General features: G+C 43.2%; 1 protein-coding gene across 3 annotated transcripts in view; it reads right to left on the bottom strand.

Moving 5' to 3' along the window:
* Positions 1-12,606, bottom strand: part of YAF2 (YY1 associated factor 2) — a 37,209-nt gene extending 24,603 nt beyond the window's left edge. Inside the window, exons 1-2 of one of the 3 annotated variants that reach the window (XM_042468287.1) lie at positions 12,181-12,606; positions 11,733-11,882 (exon numbers count right to left, since the gene is read on the bottom strand). In XM_042468287.1, coding sequence (XP_042324221.1) covers positions 11,733-11,882; positions 12,181-12,206 — 176 coding nt within the window. In that variant the 5' untranslated portion in view covers positions 12,207-12,606. Of the gene's footprint in view, positions 1-9,591; positions 9,718-11,732; positions 12,056-12,180 lie in introns of those variants that run through there. The other 2 variants (XM_042468288.1, XM_042468289.1) reach the window with 2 other exon arrangements.
* Between the last annotated feature and the right edge of the window lie 784 nt (positions 12,607-13,390).

Raw genomic sequence — 13,390 nt, 5'->3', positions numbered from 1 at the left:
CAAAGTCTGGGAGCAGCCACTGAGAAGGCCCTCTCACCTTTCCCACCTAATGAACAGGAGAAGGTGGTAGGACAGAGAGGAGGGGCTTTCCAGATGATCTTAAAACTCTAATGGGCTCAAAAAGAGAAACATGGTCCTTCAAATAGATTGGACTCAGGATGTATTTATCCCTTTCATAGAATCACAGAATTCAAATTCATTTTGTTTGTTGCAGCCAAGCTCTCCAATCTGTCAAAGTCATTTTAAATGTTGATCTTGTCCTGTGTAATATAGCCCACCTGCTCCATATGAGGGCTTTTCATACGCAGACTTAAACTTGGGGACTTAAAATGGCATGTGCAGGAGCACATGGCCATAGAAATCAATGGGATTTGACATCCTGTGTTTTTTTTGCCACACACAGGGGGTATGGAATGGATTCACCGCGTATACAAAGGGCCCACTGTATTAGCTCTCCTTTGATGTCATTGGAATATTCTGCAAAATTTTATAAACATCTTCTATTCTAACAGCCAAGCCATTTATAAAGGTGTTGAACAGCACTGATTACAGGACACAGCAAATCCACTAGTCACATTTCTCCAGGATGAAGAGGAATTGTTTGTGAGCACTCTCTAGGTTCAGTCAGTCAACCAATTACAAATTCACGTAACAGAAGCCTAGTCTATCCTACAGTTCACCAGCTTGTCTGCAAGAATATCATGACAAACATTGTAAAAAGCATTCATTAAGATATAATATGTCCAGAGCATTCCTCTCATCTAATTCTATCAAAAAAAGAGGCAAGATTAATTTGGCATGACTTGTTTTTAAGAAGCTCATGCTGGTCCTTAGTAATCTGAGCATTCATCTATAAGTGTGTACACAGTGATCTGTTCTGGAACCTTTGCTGCTACTGACATCAAGTTAAGTACTGTAGTCAGTTCCTGACCATAGAATCATAGAGTTGGAAGAGTCCACAAGGGCCATTTAGTCCAACCCCCTTGCCATGTAGGAACTCACAATCAAAGCATCGCTGACAGATGGCCATCCAGCCTCTGCTTAAAGATCTCCAAAGAAGGAGACTCCACCACACTCCAAGGGAGTGTGTTCCACTGTCAAACAGCCCTTAGGAAGTTCCTCCTAATGTTGAGGTGGAATCTCTTTTACTGTAGCTTGCATCCATTGCTCCAGGTCCTGTTCTCTGGAGCAGCAGAAAACAAGCTTGCTCCATCCTCAATATGACATCCCTTCAAATACTTAAACAGGGCTATCATATCACCTCTTAACAATCTCTTCTCCGGGCTAAACATACTCAGCTCCCTAAGTCTTTCCTCATAAGGCATGGTAAGCATTCTCAAAGATGATCAACAGTGGTTCTGAAATTACATGTACAAATTTCTTTAGTACTGTTGGATACAGGTAATTTGGCCTCACAGACTTGAATTTATTCACATTAGTTAAGTATTCCTTTATCACTTTATCTAATATAGGCTGCAGTCCCCTTACTGCATCATTTTTCTATATGTTTACCAGTTGGATGGAGTACTGTTTTCTTTTGCAGAGAAAAATGAAGCAAAGGTGTTAACAGTCCACTTTCTCTCTGTCCTCAGATAGCATTTCACCATCTTCTATATACAGTGAGCCTGCTGATTTCTTGTTCTTCCTCTTATTCCAAACATAGCCACATACAAAAAAATCCTTTTTATTTTTAACCTCTCTACCAAGCCTGAGCTTATTCTGAACTTCAGCTATTCTGACTTTCTCCCTTCAAGTACTAGCTATTTGTATATACAGTACTACTCTTTGGTGATTTCCCCATCCTTTCATTTCTTACACATGACTCTTTTAAATCATGACTCATCTGCAGATTCTTTGTACATCACCCTGGTTTCTTTAGACACCATCCATTTTTCTTTCCCATTCATGTTCTTTGCAACTATGTCTTCAATATTACATGTTTAGCAAGTTCCCATGCATTACGAACTTCCTTCCCTTTAAGCATTTCTGACTATGGGATCCCACCCAATATTTCTGAATATTATTAAAATCAGCATATTTGAAATTGAGCGTGTGTATCTGATTATGTTTGGCTTCCCCAAATGCCAACGGAATAAATACCAAGAGGACAAAATAGGTGATCACCTCCTCCATCTTTTAGGCAACAAGATAGTTTGTATTTCCTTGTATTCTTGGTAGCGCTTGACTTCTAACAAATATGAGTGGTTGAAGTCTAATTACTAAATCAATTACTAAATTTCTATTCTTTAAATGTTTGGTCATTTGTTTTAGGAAGGCATCATCCCAATCGTAAATCTACAGTAGACTCGTCAAAATCATGTCACTGTTGTATCTTTCTTTTAAATTTTACCCAAATGCTCTCAATCTGTTTTCCATGCTCTAAGTGATGGGTTTCCTCATGGGGTACACATCCTTGATATACAACACTAGCCCACCTCTTTTCCTGTTTGTTCCATTCCTCTGGAACAGGTTTACCCCTCCATTACTACATTCTATTCATGACTATCATGCCACTAAGGATAATATGACACTTTATCCAATGCACTTTTATTTTATTAATCACTATATAATTAATAATAATAAATATGTTTAACCATTAATTTCAAACAAGTTGAATAGCCAAGGAGGTTTGGTATACATTTTAATCAAAAACTGAAGGGTCAGTTCCTCCTTCATTAATGGCAGCTACTACATGTTTAGTACACATTGACATTAAGCAGTATGTGAAGGAGCCATCTCAGACAAGAATGTTCTATCATTTTAAATTAATTGAGATAAAACAGTCACACCGCTCATGTATTCAGTTGAAAAAGACCTTTTGGGTTATTCCTTACTTCATTATTATATATGAGAAAAGACTGCAAAAGAGCCTTGAACTTATGTTCATATTTTCTGATCTGCTTAAAGTAAACGTAAGTAAAAGCAGAAAAAACAGAGGAATTAATAAACACATATTAATAAATACATAATAAATTGAAGCTTCATATTTTTGAGGACACAGTCGTTAACATTTTTCAACAGCAAAGGTTTAACAGATTGCTATGTAGCACAGTGCAGTATTTGGCAAAGATTTTACAATGCAAAGCAATCCCCTTTGGGAACCATCTGAAGCTATCAATTCTACACAGAAAGCATTTATCCTCAAAAACATAAATAGCAAGGGAATGCATTCATTGTATCACCTGGCAGTTATGGCACCATATATTTTACAGAACAGTTCTTACATTCTTACATTCAAACCCAAAATCTATTTATACTTAGTCTGAGTTGGATGGATTGTATGTGATATCCTTCAAGTAAAAATTTAGAAGAGGCTGTCAGCATATCTGCTAAAAACCTAATATTACAATTCTATAAAGATGCACTCTAGAGCTGTGCATGGCTACCAGATAACTGCCTGAATATGTTATACTTGACCATTTCCATATTAACTATGCTCCTCTTCAACTTTCTTGAATTTACAGAAATTCTGTATATCAAATGTACCTCTCAAATTCTACATATAAAACATGTCAGATGTATGTGTCCAATTGAGATTTATCATTCTAATAATTGAAACATAGGCTATAGAAATCATGGTTTATCACATTTTAATGTATTCATTACTTCAAAATCCATATGTGTCTATGGTGATCTGCAAATTAATTCAAAGTGTAAAGGTTTATGTTATCAGTACAAATTCTCATCTTCATTCATTTCTGAGTAATCTCTATACTGTACAATAAACAACTATTTCATCTCCTTATTTAGACTTAAGTTGTCATTATTATTTTTTAGAAGTATATCTTGAAAATTGCTCTAAACCTACATGAGCCACAAAACAGATTATCATCCACACATTTCCAAACAAAGCACCTTTAATAAAGTCTCACTTTCCCCTGCCAACCATATGGCAGCACAAGACAAAGACCGGATACTATGAACTTTATATCAGCACTCCAAACATATGCTGAATCAAAACACACCAGATCGGTGCCAACTACTTTTCATTAATCAGCTTTGGTGCATGATAAAAGTGTAACAAATTTGAATGTACAGAAAAGCCAGATAGGCAAAATGAAGAACTGATACAGTTTTTTACTAACAGACTACAATTGGACCTTCATATTCAGGGGGAATCTGTTTCATAACACACCCCTCGCAGATACAAAAGTCCACCGGACCTCAAGTCCCATTGTCCCTAATGGCGGCATGATGTGTGTGCAGCCACTACCACAACCATGTGCATGCACCACCACTGGGGATAACAGGGTTTGTCAGCTGCAGATGCTCAAATTTGCAGATGGCAAGCCCACAGATGGTGAGGTCCTACTGTATTTTGAATTTCTTTTGTTCAGAGAACCTCCCCTTGTCTCCCCTTTGAGACCACTAAGACTTTATTTGAAGTTTGCAAATTTTATTAAAATATATGTTGTTTTCACCATGTATATGTCAATATTTTTCCTTTGATTTAAATTATTACAAGGTGTGATGATATACACTAGGTCAGTTTTAAAAACCAACCAGGATAGCTAAAGACAACCCAATAGGCGCAGGACAGCTGCGACAACCTCGTCTTGGTTCCAGTCCTGGTCCCGATCTGGGCCACTGCCATGGTCCCAAATAGGACACCGATAAAGAGTGGTCTTTCTCTGATCCTTTTCCAGGTGGCTTTTCCCAGCCAGAAGCCCCCTTCACACTGCTTCCAGCTGCTCTGGAGACATGTGCCGCCCAAATACTACGCCCCAGGGCAGCCAGAAGCCACTGTTTCCTGCTCGTCTGTTTTGGTCCCAAGGCAAACTAAGGACTTTATCGCACTTGGTTCTTGTACTGGTACAACAGTGGGTTATTAAAAATGCTATACTGAAGCAGGTTTACTTTCTTCTTTCACACCTTATGGGTCATGCTGAGATTGCAGTGTTTATTTGCAGTAGAGGCTTATCACACACAGAGCATTTGGAACAAGATGTTATCCCTGCCCCTTTTTCTAGCGCACACGCACACACACCACTGGCATCATGAGAGAAATATAATCATAGATGAAAACAGTATTGGGGGGTGGGGGGAGGCAGGAAATCAGACTTCTAATTCAGACTTAAGTAATTGCTGCCAGAAGCTAATGATTGATCTGTCTGATCTACCCTGATGCTGGTTGTCATCTGTCATTGCTCTGTAATGTCTTAACGGATCTTAATGGATTTATGGAATAAATGCTTTTTAAACCAGTAAGACTCTTTTCTACTTATATTTCTTGGTGTATGTCAGAGAGAGAGAGAGATAACACCATAGCATTATAGCCTATAGTAATGGAAAGAGAAAGATTCCTAAATCGGGGGTGGGGGGGTAGTGAGCAAAGTTTTGGCTTCTCTGGAAATTGATTTTTTTTTTCCTATAAAGGGAAAAAATGTCTAAAATTTTAGGAGGCCGTTGCAGCCTCTCCTAGCTGTTCTGTTGTCCCTCGTTCCTTTTGCCATCTTAAACACACTCTGATGTTGCTTGACTGCATATGCCCTGGTTATCATCTGTGAAATACTGGAAGATAAGGGATTTGGTTTATAAAAGAAGGGCCTTGCTTTGCATTACAGTCCTTCAGTGGTGGAAGGAATAACAGCAGAGATAAAACTAGGTTGGAAGAGAAAGAACTTCCATTGGCAAATCAAATTGAAATTCCTGCCCCTTCTCTTTCTCCATTGATCTTTGGAAGTAAACTGGAGGTTTCCCCACCCACAGGTCACCCACTGACCAGCCCTGACTTCCCCAAATCACCATTTAAGCACTACTGACTTTCGCAGCACAAATCATAGAACAACAGAAGCAGGAAAGGGAGCCATTAACCAATTTTTGTTGTTAATGTTATTAAAAATTAGCACATTTCAAAAGATCTCCTACAGGAGAAGAACAGAATGACAACAGTGTCACATGATAAGCTCCTTCCAGAGGCACAATTATCCAGATGTTATTGCACTTTATGTCTCTAGTGCGATAAGCCTCAAAGAAGGAACAGACACTAGAAATATCAGGGTAAATCAAGTTTTCCTTAAAACACAGACTGCCTAAACAAATAAACTGCAAAAAATTAATGACGCAAATAATTAGGGCACATATTATGAGAAATATAAAAAGATTATGGAAGCATCTGTGTAATTCATTCCTGAGTATTTAATTTAATACAGTTTTAACGCATCAGTTTCAGTGAACAGAATATTCATTACAGCATAATGTGAAATGAAGAAGGGAAGTCTCTACAGAAATACAATCTGGAAAAATTACAGATCTTTTTTACTGATCTCCTTATATTCTAAAGTTCCATAGGTAAGAAATAATTAGGAAATATAGTCAAATGCCTGTTTAATGGAGTGTACATTCCACTAATGTTTATGAGATTTGCACTGGATCAAAACAGAAATCATCAGTCCAGCACATGTACATGTATTCCACCATGAATGCATTATTTGTCCATGACCTTTTTAATCTGGCTCACTGAAAATTATGAGAACTATTGGGTGCTGTTTTATAGTACTTAATCTTATGCTGTTATATTCTTAATAATCTAAAATAAGAATAAGGCTATATCAGGCCACATTGCCCCTGCCATGGGGCCTGAGAGGACCATCCTACATTTCCATGGGGTTGAGCAGACAGAGGAAAAACTAGGCTGATACCAGTTTTTTTGAAAGCAGGTGAAAACACCACTGTCCACATGGCCCATTCCCAAATCGAGTTGAACATCCAGTCAGTCCGCACAAAATGGTATCAAACTGTACCTCTTGGGTTTGGGGTGGAGGTTGTCTCCCCACTATGCACACTATCACACAAACACACCAGCTGAGACCAGCACAGTTGGCCCTTCTTATACACGGATTCAAGCATCCACAGTTTGAAAATGTTCAAAAAAAGTATACATTTCAAATATCAAACCTTGATTTTCCATTTTTTATCATGGACACCATTTTGCTACGTCATTATATTTAATGGGACTTGAGCATCCACGGATTTTGTTATCCACGGGGGATCTTGGAACCAAACCCCAGCATATAACAAGGGTCCACTCTAATTACCTCCCTCATCGTGCTCAGCTGCCATCCCATTGGATGCTCCATGTGACCAGCCACACAGTCGCATGAGTGATACACCATCCATACAGTTAACCAGTGCACCCACTGACACACTGGCGAAGCACAATCATGGAGGCCCCCATACACTTCCCCCTTTTAGTCCATGCTCCATTGTTCGACTGTCTGATTTGTGTATGTTTTAATTATATCCATTGCATTATTGGTGACCTACAGTGTTTGTCATACAGTGGGACCTCAGTATCCACGGGGGGATTCATTCCGCCCCCTATGCAGATACCAAAATTCACAGATGCTCAAATCCTGTTGTTCCCAATGGTGACGCGTGCACACAGCCATGCCACTATTAGGGACAACAGGACACAGTTGGCATTGGCTCCCTGAGCAGAAGTACTGGAGGAGAACCCCCTGGAGAGGAAGAGTGTTGCTGCTGCCAGAGCCAGGGCCCAGGACCAGTGCTGCTCTGATGACGATGCATTGCTCCCTGAAACCAGGGACCCTCCCCAGGCCCAGCACTCAGGATGGAAGCCCAAGGCCCCAAGGCCCAAGCCCTGGCTCCAGCTCCAGCTCCCTCCAGCAGATGGGGCTCCAGCATCCTAAATGTCTCTGCCTTCGAACCGCCCCTCGAAGCCAACCCCAGCCCAGAACTCTTGGGGGAGGGAGTGGGGAGAGAGGAAGGAAGACTTCAAGCCATTGTCTTCAATGGCAATGCTGCCATGTGCACACGCCACCACTGTGGACAACACAGACTTGCCGTCCGTGGATGCTCAAATCCGCAGATGGCAAGCCTGTAGATACCCAGGCCCCACTCTACTTTCACATCATGACAAGTCAATGGTGCGATGGATCGATGGTGCAGCTTGCTACTCATGTCCAAACAGAAAACCCGTGTAGGGAGCAATGGCGTCAGCTGCAGAGTCTCACTAGTACCAGGGTGCATGCTCGACAGCTTTCATACACCATCTGGGCTTTCCTGCATTCCCACACTCACCTGGTACTATTTATATGTTTGTGCAATGATTCCCATTTTCTGCATTAAGGTGGAGTATTGGAGCTTCTTTTTGTTTCAGTTTTTAGCCCTGGACTGCAGCTTCGTGTTTCTACCGCATTTGGTGTCATACATCATCTGAACAGGCAGGCTCCAGGTTGGTTTGAAGCCAGTTTATTTTGCCAGTGCAGACAACCCCCACCTTTCCTTTAAATGGACAATAGTAATCCCAAGCCTTGTGGGGGGGGGGGGGGGGGGGGGGGGAGTGCTGATCATTTCACCATATTCTCAAGCTTTGTTACTCCCTGTTTTAGGGGAGTGCAAGCTTTAGCAGGCCTACAAATACCTTACAACAAAGGGAAATGGCCCAAAACATGGATGTTAAAATAAAACAAATCAGTCCCCCAAATTTGGGGTGTGTTCACCTCTGATCTAGAACTGTGGGACCTGTCATCATCTAATTCTAGATTTCTTTAATTGAACGCCTAGTGGCTTTAACCTCTGTCTTTGGTGTGTACATGCTGTGATGAAATGGATGGAGTTAAACAGAGTAAAACTGACTTCAGATAAGTTAATAGAGGGAATCTCTAGTGGTTGGAGGAATTTAGTATGCCTGGGATAGATCATAGCAGAAATACTTGTTTGAACATGCTCAAAGGCTAGAAGTGCCTCTCATAGAATTGGAAGAGACCTCGAGGGCTATCAAATCCAACTCCCTGCTATGCAGGAACACACAATCATTCTCATTCCTGCCTCGCTTTCAGGTAATGGCAGTTGTCATAAACACTATTATAATCTTCATGGGGCCATACTCTCAGGTAAAAATGGAGAAATTATTGTATATGCCAATTCATGTCTTTGTTATCTCCAGGAGTGACTACTATAATCTGCTTTACACTGGCATTAATTTGAATATTATCTAGTGGATGGCACAAAACACCACTATATATTGAATACTGGAAGTTGCAATTGCACATAACAAAGGTTGCATCAACTATATTGGCTACCAATTTGTTTACTTCCTCAGGATTCTGTAGAATCCTGAGTTCTACAGAACTTTCCATGCACTGAAATGTATCTCATCTATAACGAGTATAATAAATGTCTTGTTTACCTGTAAGTGAGCAGAAAGTGCTGTAATCATTGGGAGACAAGATTTAAACAGCACAACAGTTTAAAGTGCTGATAATTACCTCTAACAATCTTTGTGGCCTGAGACTCAGAGAGATATGGGCAGCAATCAGGCCTTTAACAGAGTTGCTCTGAGGCTATGATTGTCTTCTTTACTGATACTAGGATGAGTCTTTTCTTCTCTGTTTTACATAAAGTTTATAAAATATCTGTTTTAGTTGACAGGTAAATTTAGGTTTTACAATATTGTTTTATTGTTCATTGCTATTACTTTTAACTTATTATTTAACTCCTCTGTCAACCACTTTGGGCAAAGGAAAGTTTACACTAAATAATCCCAGCATATCTTCCAGTGAGGTGGTGGATACTTAATGAACGTGTAACTGATGGCATGATTGGACTCTAAGTATAATTCAGTACCTTAGCATTTTTCCCCCTGTGATGCTAGTGCGCAACAGCCTCCTGTTTCTTCAGAATCTCTACAGAACTTTCCATGCACTGAAATGTATCTCATCTATAACGAGTATAATAAATGTCTTGCTTTACCTGTAAATGAGCAGAAAATGCTGTAATCATTGGGAGACAAGAAAGTAAGCAGGGCTTGCTTAGCAGTGCACAAGGGCTAGGGAACTGATTGGTTAGCAGCCCTTGTTAGTATCCCCAGGTTATATCAGGAGCCACCAGCTAGTCAGCAAACTTGGGCTTGCAGGGCACTAAAAATACTTCCTGCCTCTACTTTTGCTTTCCAAAAGTTCCCAGTAAACATGCTTGCTCTTGTCCTCATGATCATCCTTACAGGAGCAACTTGATGTTTTCACCAGTTGACTAACAGTTCTCACCAACAGATAGATACCCTCCAAGAATGGGTCTTCCCTTCCCCACAGACACACAATGCCTCACAGTGATGGACATCTTGCTGGCACGGGAAAGAGAAAGGTCATAATTACTTCAAAATTAGCCTTTTAAGCAAGCAAGGGCTCAATCCCGTCAAAGATAAAATTAAAAGCCTGTCTCATATCTGTCCTTCCTGCAACAAAAGTTGAAGTACCTTTTTAAAACAATAACATTTGATCAAGGCAAGGAATATTATATATCCTATTACCAGCGGGTTAAAAACAAACAAAACCAAGACAAAACTGCTAATTACTTCAGAAAGCTGATGCTGTGATCACAGACAGCAAAGAAAGAAAAGAAGAATCTGTAGAGGAAGAGTTTATGTCATATACCCCCTTTCCAGGCCAGGGTACTAGAAATCTGAATTACACAGGAGTATGTGCATGTGTTTCAAGTTATCTATCTATCTTTTCACCTAGGTGAAAGAAAGACCATTTGCTGGTGGAAAGAGCAGAACAGAGCAGGGCTGACCATTCACTCCCTGCTGTCATGCTCTCTAGAGAAGGAAGGAAGGGGCTGAGGGGGAGGAATAACTAGCCAAGGAGGACAAACCACTGCAAAATGGAGGACGTACAAGAAAAAAAATGGAAGACAGGCCCAAATAAAATCTAGAAATCACACACATAAATATAAATCCATGCTTCTTAGTCATGCTCAAAATGGAGGACATTTTGGAATTCCTCCTGGACAGAAGATAGGAATTTTGGACATGTCCTGGAAAAGGAAGGCCTGTCTGGTCACCCTTCATACAGCTTCAAGCATCCCCTTGTATTTTGCCACAGGGTGACCAAGTGTCATAACCGCCAAAGAGGACAAGGCACCACAAAATGGAGGACAGTCCAGGGGAAAAAAAGGAGGGGGACATAAAAGCTAAACACCCTCATATTGAAATATAAACGCAGGCTTCTTAGCCAGGCTCAAAATGGAGGGCAGGTTGGAATGCCTCCTGGACAGATGGATGAAATGGAGGACGTATCTGGTCACCCTGGTGTTTGGGAATTGCTCCTGGATAAAAAAAAAGGTTGAAATGGAGGCTGTGTCCTAGAAAAAAGAGTGCATGTCTGGTCACCCTGACATTTGGGAATCCCTCCTGGGCAGAAGGCTGGCATGGAGGCCAAGCCCTGGAAAAAGAGGGATGCATCTGGTCACCCTGACGTTTAGGAATGCCACCTGGCTGACAATGGAGGACAGATCCTGGTAAAATGAGGACACGGGTGGTCCTCCTGACATCTGGGAAACCCTCCTGGAGAGAAGGCTGAAATGGAGGACAAGTCCTGGGGGGGAGAGTACATGGGTGGTCACTCTGACATTTGGGGATCCCTCCTGGACAGAAGGCTGAATGGAGGCCGCATCCTGGAGAAAGGAGGGCAGGAGTGGTCTCCCTGGCCTTTGGAAATCCCTCCTGGGCAGAAGGCTAAAATGGAGGGCAAAATGGGGGGGAAGAGGACGCGTCTGGTCACGCAGCAGCAGCGGTGTGTGTCTGCTGTCCTTCCCTCCCGAGCCTCTCCTTTTCCCCTTCTGTCCCCAGGAACCCTCTCTCTCTCTGTCTGCCGCCAGCCCTGGTGTCTCTTAAGGCCCCAGTGTGTGTGTGTGTTGCGTGTGTGTTGTGGGTGTCCCCGAGGCGTCCCGGCGCTCCCTCCTCGGTGGCTCCTGCCTGCCTGACTCACCGGGTGGAGGTGCCCTTCCTCACATCGCACATCATGCACTTGAAGGCCTCGGCGCTGTTGCGGAAGGTGCAGACGCTGCAGTCCCAGTAGCCCTCGTCCGAGGAGGGTTTCGGCTGCCGCTTCGGCCTAAAGGGCAGCCCGCACCCGGCACAGCAAGGAAGAAAGAAGGAAGAAGAATAAGAATCACAATAGTAACAAAAGGGGGCAGAGAAGGGGAAGCTCTAAGGGGCGAGAGGCACCCCCGAAGCCGCCCTCCGGGCCTCCTCCTTCCTCCTCCTCGCCATCGCCGCCTCAGCTGCGTCGGGGGCGCCAAAGGCTGAGAAAGAGGAGGAGGGAAAGGGGAGGAAGAGGAGGAGGAGAGCCCCCTCACAACGACAACAACAACAACCACCCCCTCCGCAAGCTGCCTCAGGCGGCGTCTCCGTCTCCCTCCCTCGCCGCCTCTCACCTGGTGGGGCTCTTCTTGTCTCCCATGCCGGCTCCAGAGACGCCTCTCCTCCAGCCCCGCGCGGCCCTTTGTGTATTATTTGTCAATAAGGAGGAGCGAGGCGGCGGCGGCGGCGGCAGCAGAAGGAGGACGACGACGACGATGATGATGATGGAGGAGGAGGAGGAGGAAAAGGAGGAGCCGCGGCCGCCAACACAACCACCCCGCCGCTTATTGCGGTGTTAAGCGGGGACGACGACGATGATGCCGCCGCCGCCGCCGCCTCTGCTTCTCCCTCCCGGGGCCCAGCCTCCCCTTCTTCTCCTTCTCCCTCACGTGTCCCCCGGTCGCCAACCAGAGGCAGGCCGCAGCCAGGCCAAGGCCTAGGCGCCCCAGACGGTGGTGGCTGAGGCGAGGCGACCACGACGACGAAGGCCTAGTCTTTCCTTCTCACAAACACACGCGCTTCATGGAAATGAAAGTGGCGGTTCCCACACAAAAACACACTCTGTTTCACAAAACACACAACCTCCTTGTGAATATTACGTTGTTGTGACACCACACAACCCTATTTTTTTCTCTGCCTTATTAACCCCCGTCACCTCCGCCCTCGCAGCGTCCTTTCGCTTGTAATAACGAAGAACGGTGACTGCCATTTTCTCCTGTCAGGCACTGATCCCTCAGGCCTTGTTGTTGGACTTGTGACCAAAGAATAAAAGATTGGGTTTTGTGTGTTTGTTTGTTTACTGTGTTTATACACCAGACTCTTCACCCTAAAGGCTCTCAAAAACTCTTCTAGAAGACGTGATAGCCCTGTTTCAATATTTGAAGGGATGTTGTCATATTGAGGTTAAGAAAGGAGGGTGACTAAAATGGTGAAGTGTCTGGAAACCATGCCCTATGAGGGACGCCTTAGGGAGCTGGGTATGTTTAGCCTGGAGAAAAGAAGGTTAAGAGGTGATATGATAGCCCTGTTTAAATATTTGAAGGGATGTCATATTGAGGAGGGAGCAAGCTTGTTTTCTGCTGCTCCAGAGAACAGGATGCAAGCTGCAGGAAAAGAGATTCCAGCTCAACATTAGGAGGAACTTCCTGACAGTCAGGGCTGTTAGACAGTGGAACACACTCCTTCCTCGGAGTGTAGTGGAGTCTCCTTCCTTGGAGGTCTTTAAACAGAGGCTGGATGGTCATCTGTTGGGGATGCTTTGATTGAGAGTTCCTGCATGGCAGG

The sequence above is a fragment of the Sceloporus undulatus genome, chromosome 5 (assembly GCF_019175285.1).
Source record: "Sceloporus undulatus isolate JIND9_A2432 ecotype Alabama chromosome 5, SceUnd_v1.1, whole genome shotgun sequence".
Taxonomy (NCBI): Eukaryota; Metazoa; Chordata; class Lepidosauria; order Squamata; family Phrynosomatidae; genus Sceloporus; species Sceloporus undulatus.
This window is presented reverse-complemented; position numbering and strand designations above follow the sequence as displayed.